At 44.0% G+C, this 17,396-nt stretch overlaps 1 protein-coding gene across 5 annotated transcripts in view; it reads right to left on the reverse strand.

Annotated features, from left to right (window-relative positions):
* Positions 1-17,396, reverse strand: part of LOC124001785 (phosphofurin acidic cluster sorting protein 2-like) — a 121,781-nt gene that overhangs the window by 57,433 nt on the left and 46,952 nt on the right. For all 5 annotated transcript variants that reach the window (XM_046308857.1, XM_046308859.1, XM_046308856.1 and 2 more), the window contains exons 2-4: positions 9,391-9,478; positions 6,703-6,792; positions 4,208-4,333 (exon numbers count right to left, since the gene is read on the reverse strand). In XM_046308857.1, the coding sequence (XP_046164813.1) occupies positions 4,208-4,333; positions 6,703-6,792; positions 9,391-9,478 (304 nt within the window). The remainder of the gene's footprint in view (positions 1-4,207; positions 4,334-6,702; positions 6,793-9,390; positions 9,479-17,396) is intronic.

The following is a 17,396-nucleotide window of genomic DNA, read 5'->3' on the forward strand; positions in this document are numbered from 1 at the left end:
CCTCAGCCATATCGATGGTTCCTACCTCAGCTATATCGATGGTTCCTACAGCCAGGGTCTTCTCTCATTGTGTTCCTACCTCAGCTATATCGATGGTTCCTACAGCCAGGGTCTTCCCTCATTGTGTTCCTACCTCAGCCATATCCATGGTTCCTACAGCCAGGGTCTTCCCTCATTGTGTTCCTACCTCAGCCATATCCATGGTTCCTACAGCCAGGGTCTTCCCTCATTGTGTTCCTACCTCAGCCATATCCATGGTTCCTACAGCCAGGGTCTTCTCTCATTGTGTTCCTACCTCAGCCATATCAATGGTTCCTACCTCAGCCATATCAATGGTTCCTACCTCAGCCATATCAATGGTTCCTACCTCAGCCATATCAATGGTTCCTACCTCAGCCATATCAATGGTTCCTACCTCAGCCATATCAATGGTTCCTACAGCCAGGGTCTTCCCTCATTATGTTCCTACCTCAGCCATATCCATGGTTCCTACCTCAGCCATATCAATGGTTCCTACCTCAGCCATATCAATGGTTCCTACCTCAGCCATATCAATGGTTCCTACCTCAGCCATATCGATGGTTCCTACAGCCAGGGTCTTCCCTCATTGTGTTCCTACCTCAGCCATATCCATGGTTCCTACCTCAGCCATATCGATGATTCCTACCTCAGCCATATCGATGGTTCCTACAGCCAGGGTCTTCCCTCATTATGTTCCTACCTCAGCCATATCCATGGTTCCTACCTCAGCCATATCGATGGTTCCTACCTCAGCCATATCGATGATTCCTACCTCAGCCATATCGATGATTCCTACCTCAGCCATATCGATGATTCCTACCTCAGCCATATCGATGATTCCTACCTCAGCCATATCGATGATTCCTACCTCAGCCATATCGATGGTTCCTACAGCCAGGGTCTTCCCTCATTATGTTCCTACCTCAGCCATATCGATGGTTCCTACCTCAGCTATATCCATGGTTCCTACCTCAGCTATATCCATGGTTCCTACCTCAGCTATATCCATGGTTCCTACAGCCAGGGTCTTCTCTCATTATGTTCCTACCTCAGCTATATCGATGGTTCCTACCTCAGCTATATCAATGGTTCCTACCTCAGCTATATCAATGGTTCCTACCTCAGCTATATCAATGGTTCCTACCTCAGCTATATCCATGGTTCCTACAGCCAGGGTCTTCCCTCATTGTGTTCCTACCTCAGCTATATCCATGGTTCCTACAGCCAGGGTCTTCTCTCATTATGTTCCTACCTCAGCTATATCCATGGTTCCTACAGCCAGGGTCTTCTCTCATTATGTTCCTACCTCAACCATATCAATGGTTCCTACCTCAGCCATATCGATGGTTCCTACAGCCAGGGTCTTCCCTCATTATGTTCCTACCTCAGCCATATCGATGGTTCCTACAGCCAGGGTCTTCCCTCATTATGTTCCTACCTCAACCATATCGATGGTTCCTACAGCCAGGGTCTTCTCTCATTGTGTTCCTACCTCAGCTATATCGATGGTTCCTACAGCCAGGGTCTTCCCTCATTGTGTTCCTACCTCAGCCATATCCATGGTTCCTACAGCCAAGGTCTTCTCTCATTGTGTTCCTACCTCAGCCATATCGATGGTTCCTACCTCAGCCATATCAATGGTTCCTACCTCAGCCATATCAATGGTTCCTACCTCAGCCATATCAATGGTTCCTACCTCAGCCATATCAATGGTTCCTACCTCAGCCATATCAATGGTTCCTACCTCAGCCATATCAATGGTTCCTACCTCAGCCATATCAATGGTTCCTACCTCAGCCATATCAATGGTTCCTACCTCAGCCATATCAATGGTTCCTACCTCAGCCATATCAATGGTTCCTACCTCAGCCATATCAATGGTTCCTACCTCAGCCATATCAATGGTTCCTACCTCAGCCATATCAATGGTTCCTACCTCAGCCATATCAATGGTTCCTACCTCAGCTATATCAATGGTTCCTACCTCAGCCATATCGATGGTTCCTACAGCCAGGGTCTTCCCTCATTGTGTTCCTACCTCAGCCATATCCATGGTTCCTACCTCAGCCATATCGATGATTCCTACCTCAGCCATATCGATGGTTCCTACAGCCAGGGTCTTCCCTCATTATGTTCCTACCTCAGCCATATCCATGGTTCCTACCTCAGCCATATCGATGGTTCCTACCTCAGCTATATCCATGGTTCCTACCTCAGCTATATCCATGGTTCCTACCTCAGCTATATCCATGGTTCCTACCTCAGCTTTATCCATGGTTCCTACCTCAGCTATATCCATGGTTCCTACAGCCAGGGTCTTCTCTCATTATGTTCCTACCTCAGCTATATCGATGGTTCCTACCTCAGCTATATCAATGGTTCCTACCTCAGCTATATCAATGGTTCCTACCTCAGCTATATCCATGGTTCCTACAGCCAGGGTCTTCCCTCATTGTGTTCCTACCTCAGCTATATCCATGGTTCCTACAGCCAGGGTCTTCTCTCATTATGTTCCTACCTCAACCATATCAATGGTTCCTACCTCAGCCATATCGATGGTTCCTACAGCCAGGGTCTTCCCTCATTATGTTCCTACCTCAGCCATATCGATGGTTCCTACAGCCAGGGTCTTCCCTCATTATGTTCCTACCTCAGCCATATCGATGGTTCCTACAGCCAGGGTCTTCCCTCATTATATTCCTACCTCAACCATATCGATGGTTCCTACAGCCAGGGTCTTCTCTCATTATGTTCCTACCTCAGCCATATCAATGGTTCCTACCTCAGCCATATCAATGGTTCCTACCTCAGCTATATCGATGGTTCCTACAGCCAGGGTCTTCTCTCATTATGTTCCTACCTCAGCCATATCAATGGTTCCTACCTCAGCCATATCGATGGTTCCTACAGCCAGGGTCTTCCCTCATTATGTTCCTACCTCAGCCATATCGATGGTTCCTACAGCCAAGGTCTTCCCTCATTATGTTCCTACCTCAGCCATATCGATGGTTCCTACAGCCAGGGTCTTCCCTCATTATGTTCCTACCTCAGCCATATCGATGGTTCCTACAGCCAGGGTCTTCCCTCATTATGTTCCTACCTCAGCTATATCGATGGTTCCTACCTCAGCCATATCCATGGTTCCTACCTCAGCCATATCCATGGTTCCTACCTCAGCCATATCCATGGTTCCTACCTCAGCTATATCCATGGTTCCTACCTCAGCTATATCGATGGTTCCTACCTCAGCTATATCGATGGTTCCTACCTCAGCTATATCGATGGTTCCTACCTCAGCTATATCCATGGTTCCTACCTCAGCTATATCCATGGTTCCTACCTCAGCTATATCCATGGTTCCTACCTCAGCTATATCCATGGTTCCTACCTCAGCTATATCCATGGTTCCTACCTCAGCTATATCCATGGTTCCTACCTCAGCTATATCCATGGTTCCTACCTCAGCCATATCGATGGTTCCTACAGCCAGGGTCTTCTCTCATTGTGTTCCTACCTCAGCCATATCGATGGTTCCTACAGCCAGGGTCTTCTCTCATTGTGTTCCTACCTCAGCCATATCGATGGTTCCTACAGCCATGGTCTTCTCTCATTATGTTCCTACCTCAGCCATATCGATGGTTCCTACCTCAGCCATATCGATGGTTCCTACATCCAGGGTCTTCCCTCATTATGTTCCTACCTCAGCCATATCGATGGTTCCTACCTCAGCCATATCGATGGTTCCTACAGCCAGGGTCTTCCCTCATTATGTTCCTACCTCAGCCATATCGATGGTTCCTACCTCAGCCATATCGATGGTTCCTACAGCCAGGGTCTTCCCTCATTATGTTCCTACCTCAGCCATATCGATGGTTCCTACCTCAGCCATATCGATGGTTCCTACAGCCAGGGTCTTCCCTCATTGTGTTCCTACCTCAGCCATATCGATGGTTCCTACCTCAGCCATATCGATGGTTCCTACAGCCAGGGTCTTCCCTCATTATGTTCCTACCTCAGCCATATCGATGGTTCCTACAGCCAGGGTCTTCCCTCATTGTGTTCCTACCTCAGCCATATCGATGGTTCCTACCTCAGCCATATCGATGGTTCCTACCTCAGCCATATCGATGGTTCCTACCTCAGCCATATCGATGGTTCCTACCTCAGCCATATCGATGGTTCCTACCTCAGCCATATCGATGGTTCCTACAGCCAGGGTCTTGTATCCCAGGATAGTCCTGTTCTTGTATCTCTTCCTCCTCTGCAGCAGGATCTGGAGCTTGTTACCCTCTCTCTTCAGGAAGTGAGGGTACTGAGGATGAATGAAAAACAATAAAAATAAAGAGAACAATTAGCCACGTATTTTTGTTTTTTTAACCCTTTTTTCGTGGTCTCCAATTGGTCGTTACAGTCTTTATTTACTGTCTTGTTTCATCGCTGCAACTCCCGTACGGACTCGGGAGAGGTGAAGGTCGAGAGCCGTGCGTCCTCCGAAACACGACCCAGCAAAGCCGCACTGCCTCTTACATTTACATTTACATTACATTTAAGTCATTTAGCAGACGCTCTTATCCAGAGCGACTTACAAATTGGTGCATTCACCTTATGACATCGAGTGGGACAGTCACTTTACAATATAATAGTGAAGACATCAAAACTATGATAAAACACATATGGAATCACGTAGTAACCATAAAAAGTGTTAAACAAATCAATATTCTTTTTCATAATTGAGATTCTTCAAAGTAGCCACCCTTTGCCTTGATGAGAGCTTTGAAACACTCTTGGCATTCTCTCAACCAGCGTCATGAGGAATGCTTTTCCAACAGTCTCGAAGGAGTTCCCTCGTATGCTGAGCACTTGTTGGCTGCTTTTCCTTCACTTTGCAGTCCGACTCATCCCAAACCATCTCAGTTGAGTTGAGGTCGGGTGATTGTGGAGGCCAGGTCATCTGATGCAGAACTCCATCACTCTCCTTCTTGGTCAAATAGCCCTTAAACAGCCTGGAGGTATGTCTTGGGTCATTGTCCTGTTGATAAACAAATGATTGTCCCACAAAGCACAAACCAGATGGAATCAGTCAGACCAAAGGACTGATTTCCACCGGTCTAATGTCCATTGCTCGTGTTTCTTGGCCCAAGCAAGTCTCTTCTACTTACTCATGTCCTTTAGTCGTGGTTTCTCTTGAACAGTTGATGTTGTGTCTGTTACTTGAACTCTGAGAAGCATTTAATTGGGCTGCAATTTCTGATTCTGGTAACTCTAATGAACTTATCCTCTGCAGCAGAGGTAACTCTGGGTCTTCCTTTCCTGTGGCGGTCCTCATGAGAGCCAGTTTCATCATAGCGCTGGATGGTTTTTGCGACTGCACTTGAAGAAACTTTAAATGTTCTTGAAATGTTCATGATTGACTGACCTTCATGTCTTAAAGTAATGATGGACTGTCGTTTCTCTTTGCTCATTTGAACTGTTCTTGCAATAATATGGACTTGGTCTTTAACCAAATAGGGCTGTCTTCTGTATACCACCCCTACCTTTTCACAACACAACTAAAATGCTCAAACTCATTAAGAAGGCAAGAAATTCCACAAATTAACTTTTAACAAGGCACACCTGTTAATTGAAATGCATTCCAGGTGACTACCTCATGAAGCTGGTTGAGAGAATACCAAGAGTGTGCAAAGATGTCATCAAGGTCATGGTCATCAAGGTGGCTACTTTGAGGAATCTAAAATATTGTTTAACAATTTGTTGGTTACTACATGATTCCATATGTTTTATTTCATAGTTTTGATGTCATCACTATTATTCTACAATGTAGAAAACAGTAAAAATAAAGAAAAACCCTTGAATGAGTAGGTGTGTCCAACCTTTTGACTGGCACTGTATATGCAGAAAAGCCAACAGACATGTTTATCTCGAGTGTTTACCTAGAGTGAGAAGGTGAGAGCCAAGTCAGTCTGTCTAGTGTTTACCTGCAGTGAGAAGGTGAGAGCAGTCTGTCTAAGTTTACAGTCTGTCAGTCTGTCTAGTGTTTACCTGCAGTGAGAAGGTGAGAGCCAAGTCAGTCTGTCTAGTGTTTACCTGCAGTGAGAAGGTGAGAGCCAAGTCAGTCTGTCTAGTGTTTACCTGCAGTGAGAAGGTGAGAGCCAAGTCAGTCTGTCTAGTGTTTACCTGCAGTGAGAAGGTGAGAGCCAAGTCAGTCTGTCTAGTGTTTACCTGCAGTGAGAAGGTGAGAGCCAAGTCAGTCTGTCTAGTGTTTACCTGCAGTGAGAAGGTGAGAGTCAGGTCAGTCAGTCTGTCTAGTGTTTACCTGCAGTGAGAAGGTGAGAGCCAAGTCAGTCTGTCTAGTGTTTACCTGCAGTGAGAAGGTGAGAGCCAAGTCAGTCTGTCTAGTGTTTACCTGCAGTGAGAAGGTGAGAGCCAAGTCAGTCTGTCTAGTGTTTACCTGCAGTGAGAAGGTGAGAGCCAAGTCAGTCTGTCTAGTGTTTACCTGCAGTGAGAAGGTGAGAGCCAAGTCAGTCTGTCTAGTGTTTACCTGCAGTGAGAAGGTGAGAGTCAGGTCAGTCAGTCTGTCTAGTGTTTACCTGCAGTGAGAAGGTGAGAGTCAGGTCAGTCAGTCTGTCTAGTGTTTACCTGCAGTGAGAAGGTGAGAGCCAAGTCAGTCTGTCTAGTGTTTACCTGCAGTGAGAAGGTGAGAGCCAAGTCAGTCTCCACTGAGCCACTAGGGGGCAGCACTATCTCATGGGACCTCAGGATCCTCTTGGAACCCTAGGGAAAGGAATCACATCAGACCAGCAGCACTCATTTCCATTATCCAGTCCCTCCTGGATTTGACTGTTTTATGCCGTAATAGTGCAGTGAAAGAACTGTTTTTAATAGCTTAATGTTGCATAGGATTACGTTTTATAAGTCATGTTAAAAAAAAAAAGAAACAAATAAATCTGAACGGTATTATCTCGGCTTGCATTTTAAATTAAGCAATGCTCTACAAAGCTCTAATATTCAACCAGCAGGCACCAGTAGAGGAAGCAGGGGAAAGTGATGCACGGGGGAGAAAACATCAGCCAGGTTGAATAGCATTTGTCTGGCAGGATGTGTGTGACATGCAGTGTACATACAGGATATACAGTATAGTGCATTCAGAAAGAATTCAGACCCCCTGGACTATTTTTCTACATTTTGTTACGTTACAGACTGAATTCTAAAATGGATTCAATTAAATGATTTCCTCAATCATTCAACACTCAATACATCATAATGACATCACAATACCCCATAATGACATCACAATACCCCATAATGACATCGCAATACCCCATAATGACATCGCAATACCCCATAATGACATCGCAATACCCCATAATGACATCGCAATACCCCATAATGACATCGCAATACCTCATAATTGTCACGCCTTGGTCATAGTATTTTGTGTTTTCGTTATATATTTGGTCAGGCCAGGGTGTGACATGGGTTTATTTTGTTGTGTTTCGTATTGGGGTTTTGTAGGCATTGGGATTGCGGCTGAGTAGGGGTGTAAGCATAGGCTTGGTTGCCTGAGGCGGTTCTCAATCAGAGTCAGGTGATTTTCGTTGTCTCTGATTGGGAACCATATTTAGGTAGCCTGGGTTTCACTGTGTATTTTGTGGGTGATTGTTCCTGTCTCTGTGTTAGTTATTCACCAGACAGGCTGTATAGGTTTTCACGTTCCGTTTGTTGTTTTGTATATATATAGTTATTTCATGTATTCGCTATTCTACATTAAAGAACACGAGTAACCACCACGACTCTCCTTCAACAGACGAACGCCATTACAATAATGACATCACTATACCCCATAATGACATCACTATACTCCATAATGACATCACTATACTCCATAATGCCATCACTATACCTCATAATGACAAAGCGACAGGTTTGTAGAAATGTTTGCAAATGTATAAATACATTAAATATTTTAAAAATACCTTATTGACATAAGTATTCAGACCGTTTGCTATGAGACTCAAAATTGAGCTCAGGTGAATCCTGTTTCCATTGATCATCCTTGAGATGTTTCTACAATATGATTGAAGTCCACCTGTGATGAATTCAGAAAGACACACACCTGTCTATATAAAGGTCCCACAGTTGACAGTGAATGTTAGAGCAAAAACCAAGCTATGAGGTCAAAGGAATTGTCCGTAGAGCTCCGAGACAGGATTGTGTCGAGGCACAGATCTGGGGAAGGGTACCAAAACATTTCTGCAGCATTGAAGGTCCCCAAGAACACAGTGGCCTCCATCATTCTTAAATGGAAGAAGTTTGGAACCCAATGGTCACTCTGACAGAGCTCTAGAGTTCCTCTGTGGAGATGGGAGAACCTTCCAGAAGGACAACTATCTCTGCAGCACTCCACCAATCAAGCCTTTATGGTAGACTGGCCAGACAGAAGCCATTCCTTAGTAAAAAGTGCATGACAAACCGCTTGGAATTTTCCAAAATGCACCTTAAAGACTCTCAGACCATGAGAAACAAGATTATCTGGTCTGATGAAACAAAGAATGAATTCTTTGGCCTGAATGCCAAGCGTCACGTCTGGGGGAAACCTGGCACCATCCCAACAGTGAAGCATGGTGGTGGCAACGTCATGCTGTGGGGGGTTGTTTTTCAGCAGCAGGGACTGGGAGACTAGTCAGGATTGAAGGAAAGATGAGCGGAGCAAAGTACAGAGAGATCCTTGATGGGAAACCTGCTCCAGAACCTCAGACTGGGGTGAAGGGTCACACTCCAACGACCCTAAGCACACAGCAAAGACAACGCAGGAGTGGCTTCGGGACAAGAGAACAAACATCTCTGGAGAGTCCTGAAAATAGCTGTGCAGCGACACTCCCCATCCAACCTGACAGAGCTTGAGAGGCTCTGTAGAGAAGAATGGGGAGAAACTCCCCAAATACAGGTGTGCCAAGCTTGTAGCATCATACCCAAGAAGACTCGAGGCTGTAATCGCTGCCAAAGGTGCTTCAACAAAGTACTGAGTAAAGGGTCTGAATACTTATGTAAATATCATATTTCTGTTTATTTATTTTTTTGAAAACATTTCCAAAAACCTGTTTTTACTTTGTCATTATAGGGTATTGTGTATAGATTGATGAGGGGGAAAACAATTTAATCAATTTTAGAATAAGGCTATAAAACGTAAACAAAATGTGGGAAAAGTCAAGGGTTCTGACTACTTTCTGAATGCACTGTATGTGTGAGCTCTGTGTGTAAATGCAGCATTTAAATTGTGTATACAGTATGTGTAGATATTACATCCGCGTGTGTCCCTGTCATACCTCCAGCCATGTGAGGTGTTTCTGAAGGAGAACGCGATGGTCATACCTGGATTTTGACAGCGATGACCACAGAGATGAGCTCCTTGTCCAGCTCCCTCAGGACCACCAACCTCTTCAGAGTCAGACTGCACAACCTGCAAACAGACGATAAGAGACTCAATTACAACTGGTCTCTAACGCACACACAGAGAACCCCCACAAAAAAACGGCAGGCAGACAGACCGGCAGACACTTAAAGAACAACACTGCTAGTACTACCTTTATAATATTACCATGTTTGAGTAAACAGATAATTCACAGTCAAAACACATCCCTGTTAGCCGCCCATAAACATAGAAACCCAAACCTTCAAGTCTATTAGTCTGAAAGTTGTTATTAGTCTGTAAGTTGTTATTAGTCTGTAAATTGTTATTAGTCTGAAAGTCGTTATTAGTCTGAAAGTCGTTATTAGTCTGAAAGTCGTTATTAGTCTGAAAGTTGTTATTAGTCTGAAAGTCGTTATTAGTCTGAAAGTTGTTATTAGTCTGAAAGTTGTTATTAGTCTGAACGTCGTTATTAGTCTGAAAGTCAACACTGAGGGCATAGTGCCTGGTTGTAGGTTGTAACACTGAGGACATGGTGCCTGGTTGTAGGTTGTAACACTGAGGGCATGGTGCCTGGTTGTAACACTGAGGACATGGTGCCTGGTTGTAGGTTGTAACACTGAGGGCATAGTGCCTGGTTGTAACACTGAGGACATGGTGCCTGGTTGTAGGTTGTAACACTGAGGGCATAGTGCCTGGTTGTAACACTGAGGACATGGTGCCTGGTTGTAGGTTGTAACACTGAGGACATGGTGCCTGGTTGTAGGTTGTAACACTGAGGACATGGTGCCTGGTTGTAGGTTGTAACACTGAGAACATGGTGCCTGGTTGTAGGTTGTAACACTGAGGACATGGTGCCTGGTTGTAGGTTGTAACACTGAGGGCATGGTGCCTGGTTGTAGGTTGTAACACTGAGGACATGGTGCCTGGTTGTAGGTTGTAACACTGAGGGCATAGTGCCTGGTTGTAACACTGAGGGCATAGTGCCTGGTTGTAGGTTGTAATACTGAGGACATAGTGCCTGGTTGTAACACTGAGGGCATGGTGCCTGGTTGTAGGTTGTAACGCTGAGGGCATAGTGCCTGGTTGTAGGTTGTAACACTGAGGGCATAGTGCCTGGTTGTAACACTGAGGACATGGTGCCTGGTTGTAGGTTGTAACACTGAGGACATGGTGCCTGGTTGTAGGTTGTAATACTGAGGGCATAGTGCCTGGTTGTAACACTGAGGACATGGTGCCTGGTTGTAGGTTGTAACACTGAGGGCATAGTGCCTGGTTGTAGGTTGTAACACTGAGGGCATAGTGCCTGGTTGTAACACTGAGGGCATAGTGCCTGGTTGTAACGCTGAGGGCATAGTGCCTGGGTGTAGGTTGTAACACTGAGGACATGGTGCCTGGTTGTAGGTTGTAACACTGAGGGCATAGTGCCATATTTTTTGCAGTTTTACTTTAGTGCCTTGTTGCAAACAGGATGCATGTTTCGGAATATTTGTATTCTGGCCAGGCTTCCTTCTTTTCATTCTGTCATTTAGGTTAGTATTGTGGGGTAATTACAATGTTGTTGATCCATCCTCAGTTTCTTCTTATCACAGCCATTAAACTCTGTAGCTGTTTTAAAATCAACATTGGCCTTATGGTGAAATCCCTGAGCGGTTTCCTTCCTCTCCGGCAACTGAGTTAGGAAGAATGCCTGTATCTTTGTAGTGACTGGGTGTACTGATACACCATCCAAAGTGTAATAAATAACTACACCATGCTCAAAGGGCTTTTCGATGTCTGGTTTTAAAAATGTACCCATCTACCAATCGGTGGCCTTCTTTGCGAGGCATTGGAAAACCTCCCTGGTCTTTGTGGTTGAATCTGTGTTTGAAATTCACTGCTCGACTGAGTGACCTTACAGATTATTGCATGTGTGGGGTACAGAGATGAAGAAGTCATTCAAAAATCATGTTAAACACTATTATTTGTTTACTGTAATATAGCATTGTATCTGGTCAAACACCATTTTCCCCCAAACTAAGGGTTGGTCGACTATTTGAAGGGGGCTTTACTATTCTTAGGTAGTGGAAGAGCTTTTGCTTCCCTCCAGGCCTGAGGGCACACACTTTATAGTAGGATTAAATTGAAGACATGGCAAATAGGAGTAGCAATATCGTCCGCAATTATCCTCAGTCATTTTCCATCCAAGTTGTCAGACCCCGGTTGCTCGTCATTGTTGATTGACAACCATAATGTTTTCACCTCTTCCACACTCACTTACAATGCTTGTCTTTCATAATTTGGTCCGATATACTTGGAGGTGTAGTGTCAGCATTTGTTGCTGGCACGCGATGCCTAAATGTGCTAATCTTGCCAATGAAGAAATCATTAAAGTAGTTGGCAATATCAGTTGGTTTTGTAATGAACGAGCCATCTGATTCAATGAATGATGGAGCAGAGTTTGCCTTTTTTCCCCAAAATGCCATTAATAATTTTTTATGTCATTTATCTTTGCTTCATAGTGTAGTTTCTTCTTCTTCTTTTAATTTAGTTTAGTCACATGATTTCTACGTTAGCCAATCGGTTGTGCTGCCAGACTTATTTGCCATTCCTTTTGCCTCATCCCTCTCAACTATATATATATTTTTTAATTCCTCATCAATCCAAAGATTTAACCGTTTTTAACAGTCATTTACTTAATGGGTTCATGTTTATTAGTAACTGGGATGAGCAATTTCATAAATGTGTCAAGTGCAGCGTCTGGTTGCTCCTCATTACACACCACAGACCAGCAGCGTCTGGTTGCTCCTCATTACACACCACAGACCAGCAGCGTCTGGTTGCTCCTCATTACACACCACAGGCCAGCAGCGTCTGGTTGCTCCTCATTACACACCACAGACCAGCAGCGTCTGCTTGCTCCTCATTACACACCACAGACCAGCAGCGTCTGGTTGCTCCTCATTACACACCACAGACCAGCAGCGTCTGGTTGCTCCTCATTACACACCACAGACCAGCAGCGTCTGGTTGCTCCTCATTACACACCACAGACCAGCAGCGTCTGGTTGCTCCTCATTAATAATAATAATAATAATAAATGCCATTTAGCAGACGCTTTTATCCAAAGCGACTTACAGTCATGTGTGCATACATTCTACGTATGGGTGGTCCCGGGGATTGAACCCACTACCCTGGCGTTACAAGCGCCATGCTCTACCAACTGAGCTACAGAAGGCAGTCATTACACACCACAGACCAGCAGCATCTGGTTGCTCCTCATTACACACCACAGACCAGCAGCGTCTGGTTGCTCCTCATTACACACCACAGACCAGCAGCGTCTGGTTGCTCCTCATTACACACCACAGGCCAGCAGCGTCTGGTTGCTCCTCATTACACACCACAGACCAGCAGCGTCTGCTTGCTCCTCATTACACACCACAGACCAGCAGCGTCTGGTTGCTCCTCATTACACACCACAGACCAGCAGCGTCTGGTTGCTCCTCATTACACACCACAGGCCAGCAGCGTCTGGTTGCTCCTCATTACACACCACAGACCAGCAGCGTCTGCTTGCTCCTCATTACACACCACAGACCAGCAGCGTCTGGTTGTTCTCCATTACACACCACAGACCAGCAGCGTCTGGTTGCTCCTCATTACACACCACAGACCAGCAGCGTCTGGTTGCTCCTCATTACACACCACAAACCAGCAGCGTGTGCTTGCTCCTCATTACACACCACAGACCAGCAGCGTCTGGTTGCTCCTCATTACACACCACAGACCAGCAGCGTCTGGTTGCTCCTCATTACACACCACTTACCAACAAATATTATTTACATCAACAACATAGGAATCCCTATAAAACGTATTGTATGACCTCTGATACACTATATTAGGCCCCATGACCTCTTATACACTATATTTAGGCCCCAGGACCTCTTCTACACTATATTGGGCCCCATGATCTCTTATACACTATATTAGGCCCCAGGACCTCTTCTACACTATATTGGGCCCCAGGACCTCTTCTACACTATATTAGGCCCCAGGACCTCTTCTACACTATATTGGGCCCAGCCTTTGGAACGTTGTTTTTTCTAGATATGGCTACTATATGGTGATCACTGCATCCGAGGAATCTGGATACTGCTTTCAAGCACGTCTGCAGCATTAGTAAAGATGTAATCAATACACGTTGATGATTTAATTCCCGTGCTGTCTGTAACTACCCTGGTAGGTTGACAGATATCCTTATCCAGGCTGCAGGCACTGGTTACAGTTTGAAGCTTTTTCTTGAGTGGGCAGCTTGATGAAAGCCAGTCAATATAAAAAAAAAAATCACCCAGAAAATACACCTCTCTGTTGTTATCGAGCATTTCACACATGTTATCCAGATACTGACTGTTAGCACTTGGTGGTCTATAGCAGCTTCCCACAACAATGGGCTTTAGGAGAGACAGAATAACCTGTGTAGCCATATGTGACTTGTTTTTTGGGCAGAAATGCCTTCTGGAACATGTGAACTTTCATGTGCCTTGATAACAAACGTGTATAACCATCTGTAAAAGCACCTAAAATTGTTATATTACGAGCCCAGTTGGTTTAGTCACGGAAAAAGCCAGCAACCTTCCCGCTAGCCATGATTGGCTGAGATAATGAGTGGGCTGGACATGCCGAGAGATGAGTTCGGATTGGTCTGCCATGTGGCACGCTTCTGTCTATAACATGAGCTGGTCGGTATGTCTAGGTAATCCTTTCTAAGGCAGACTTTTATAAAGACATCACGTAGTAGAACTGCATAAGTGTTGCTCTACACTTTCTGGAGGACCGAGTTTTGAAAACAGCGGAATTAGAGTATGACAGCTAAGGAGATGGTGTTTGATTGCAAATACGCAGACAGAGTCGAAAAGAGAACACAGAGAAGGCTGTTGGATAAAATACCTGTCTCCGGATTACATCTTCAAACTAAGGGCAACCATGGCATCCGTGACAGAGAGGGAGAAGCGTTCATCCATGTTTACGGGGTAAGAATCTAGCTAGCTACATTTTCGGATATTACACGTTTCTAATTTAGTCAGAAAGTCGTTTTCATTTCAAGTTAAAGAGTACTGTTAGCTAGCTAGCTGGCTCGCTAGCTAACGTTACGTGTATGATCTGTGCAGTAATATTATTATCTCAGAACCATTTGCATTGCTAAATATAGCCTCATGTTAGCTAGCTAACATTGAACCTGGTTGGCTAGTTACCTGCAGATTCATGCTGTTTAGCTAGCTAGCTAGCTACGTGTCTAAACACAAGACTCTGCTATGCAAGTAACTGCAACAACATTATGATGTCACTGCAACAACATTATGATGCAACAACATTATGATGTCAACAACATTATGATGTCACGGCAACAACATTATGATGTCACGGCAACAACTGCCGATAGACGTAATTTCAGAGCACTCTCGTCTGAGCGTGCCAGAGCACAGAATAACTGACGGATTTACGAACACTCAACACCCGTTGAATATGGCCGGTGTCAGTAAACGTTGGCCCCAAAAAAAGGCGTAATTAAATTGTTGCCAGCAGCACAGTCACATTCACCAACACTCTGGATAACATGAAAACAGCCTCTCAAAAGAGAGTTTACAAGTTCATCCAACTTTGAAAGCAGAATGACTTTCCCCATTGTTGTTACACCTATTGATCTGCAATAAACCACGTAGCCAGTTGTTAAGAGAGAGACTCCTGCTAAAGAGTTCAATGATTCATAGAAAGGCACAGAGACAGATATGATGGCTCTTTTATTAGTGTCTAGCAGATAGTCAATCAGCTCTTTAAAAATGCAGTTTCAACCGTTCAGAGCTTCCCTTCATATGGTCATTTAAAACCCACATGGACTAGGATAGAATCGATGTCCTGATGTTGTCCGTTCGGGAGCAGCTTAATGTCATTTACTCCAGCTCTGTGATAGAACAATGAAAGGGGTTGAAAACTTATTGACTCAAGACATCTGTTTTTTAAATTTTGTATTAAATTTTGCAAACATTTTCAAAAAACAGAATTCCACTTTGACATTATGGGGTGATTGAGTGTCAACCAGTGAAGAAAAAACAAAAAAAGTCGATTTAAAATCAATTGTAAATTCGGGCTGTAACACACCAAAATGTGGAAAAGGTCAAGGGGCGTGACAACTTTCTGAAAGAACTGTGCGTATAATATCCTTCTAGCAGTTATGATTATACTCTAAACTTTGTTTTATTTTGAAGTACAGTACACATAGGTAGGGGGAGATTTTTTCTCTCATTTTGTCTGTCATAGTTGAAGTGTACCTATGATGAAAATTACAGGCCTCTCTCATCTTTTTAAGTGGGAGAACTTGCACAATTGGTGGCTGATTAAATACTTTTTTGCCCCACGGTATATACTGTACTCGATACCATCTACTGCATCTTGCCTATGCCATTCTGTGCCATCACTCATTCATATATTTTTATGTACATATTCTTTATCCCTTTACACTTGTGTGTGTAAGGTAGTAGTTTTGGAATTGTTAGGTTAGATTACTCGTTGGTTATTACTGCATTGTCGGAACTAGAAGCACAAGCATTTCACATTTCACAGCATTTCACACACTCGCATTAACATCTGCTAACCATGTGTATGTGACAAATAACATTTGATTTGATTTGATATAGAGGCTCCTGCCCTATACTATCTACATAGATATGGAATCACTGGCCACTTTAATAATGTTTACATACTGCTTTACTCATTTCATATGTATATACGGTATTCTATTCTACTGTATTCTATTCTACTGTATTCTAGTCTACTGTATTCTATTCTACTGTATTCTATTCTACTGTATTCTAATCAATGCCACTCCAACATTGCTCATCCTAATATTTACATATTTCTTAACTCCATTATCTTGCTTTTAGATGTGTCTATTGTTGTGAATTGTTAGATGTTACTGCACTGTTGGAGCTAGAAACACAAGCATTGTTAGATATTACTGTACTGTTGGAGCTAGAAACACAAGCATTGTTAGATATTACTGTACTGTTGGAGCTAGAAACACAAGCATTGTTAGATACTACTGCACTGTTGGAGCTAGAAACACAAGCATTGTTAGATATTACTGTACTGTTGGAGCTAGAAACACAAGCATTGTTAGATATTACTGCACTGTTGGAGCTAGAAACACAAGCATTGTTAGATACTACTGCACTGTTGGAGCTAGAAACACAACCATTTAGTTAGATACTACTGCACTGTTTGAGCTAGAAACACAAGCATTGTTAGATATTACTGTACTGTTGGAGCTAGAAACACAAGCATTTCACTACACCCGCAATAACATCTGCTAACCATGTGTATGTGACCAATAAAATGTGACTTGATTTATAACATATCCAGAATGTATTAGTTTGACTCGCCAAATAAAAACAATAAAAAGCAATATCATTTATATTGGCAAAAACTACTGCTCCAGAAAGACATTATGAACAGGCTTTTTCTGAGAGAGAGATGTGGGCTGGGGGGGGGGGCTGTCTGTCAGGGGACAGTAATATGAGAGATCCTGAGAGCTGTGGACTAAGGGGGTGGGGGGGGCTGTCTGTCAGAGGACAGTAATATGAGAGATCCTGAGAGCTGTGGACTAAGGGGGGGGCTGTCTGTCAGGGGACAGTAATAGGAGAGATCCTGAGAGCTGTGGACTAAGGGGGGGGCTGTCTGTCTGTCAGAGGACAGTAAACAGTAATGAGAGATCCTGAGAGCTGTGGACTAAGGGGGGGGGGGCTGTCTGTCAGAGGACAGTAATAGGAGAGATCCTGAGAGCTGTGGACTAATGTGACTAATAAAAATAGATTTTTGAAACTGTCATTTAACTGGGATTGATGTTGATTCCTAAAATAACCGATGGAGGACAGGTTCCTAGAATAACCGGTGGAGGACAGGTTCCTAGAATAACCGGTGGAGGACAGGTTCC

Source organism: Oncorhynchus gorbuscha, linkage group LG17 (assembly GCF_021184085.1).
Source record: "Oncorhynchus gorbuscha isolate QuinsamMale2020 ecotype Even-year linkage group LG17, OgorEven_v1.0, whole genome shotgun sequence".
Taxonomy (NCBI): Eukaryota; Metazoa; Chordata; class Actinopteri; order Salmoniformes; family Salmonidae; genus Oncorhynchus; species Oncorhynchus gorbuscha.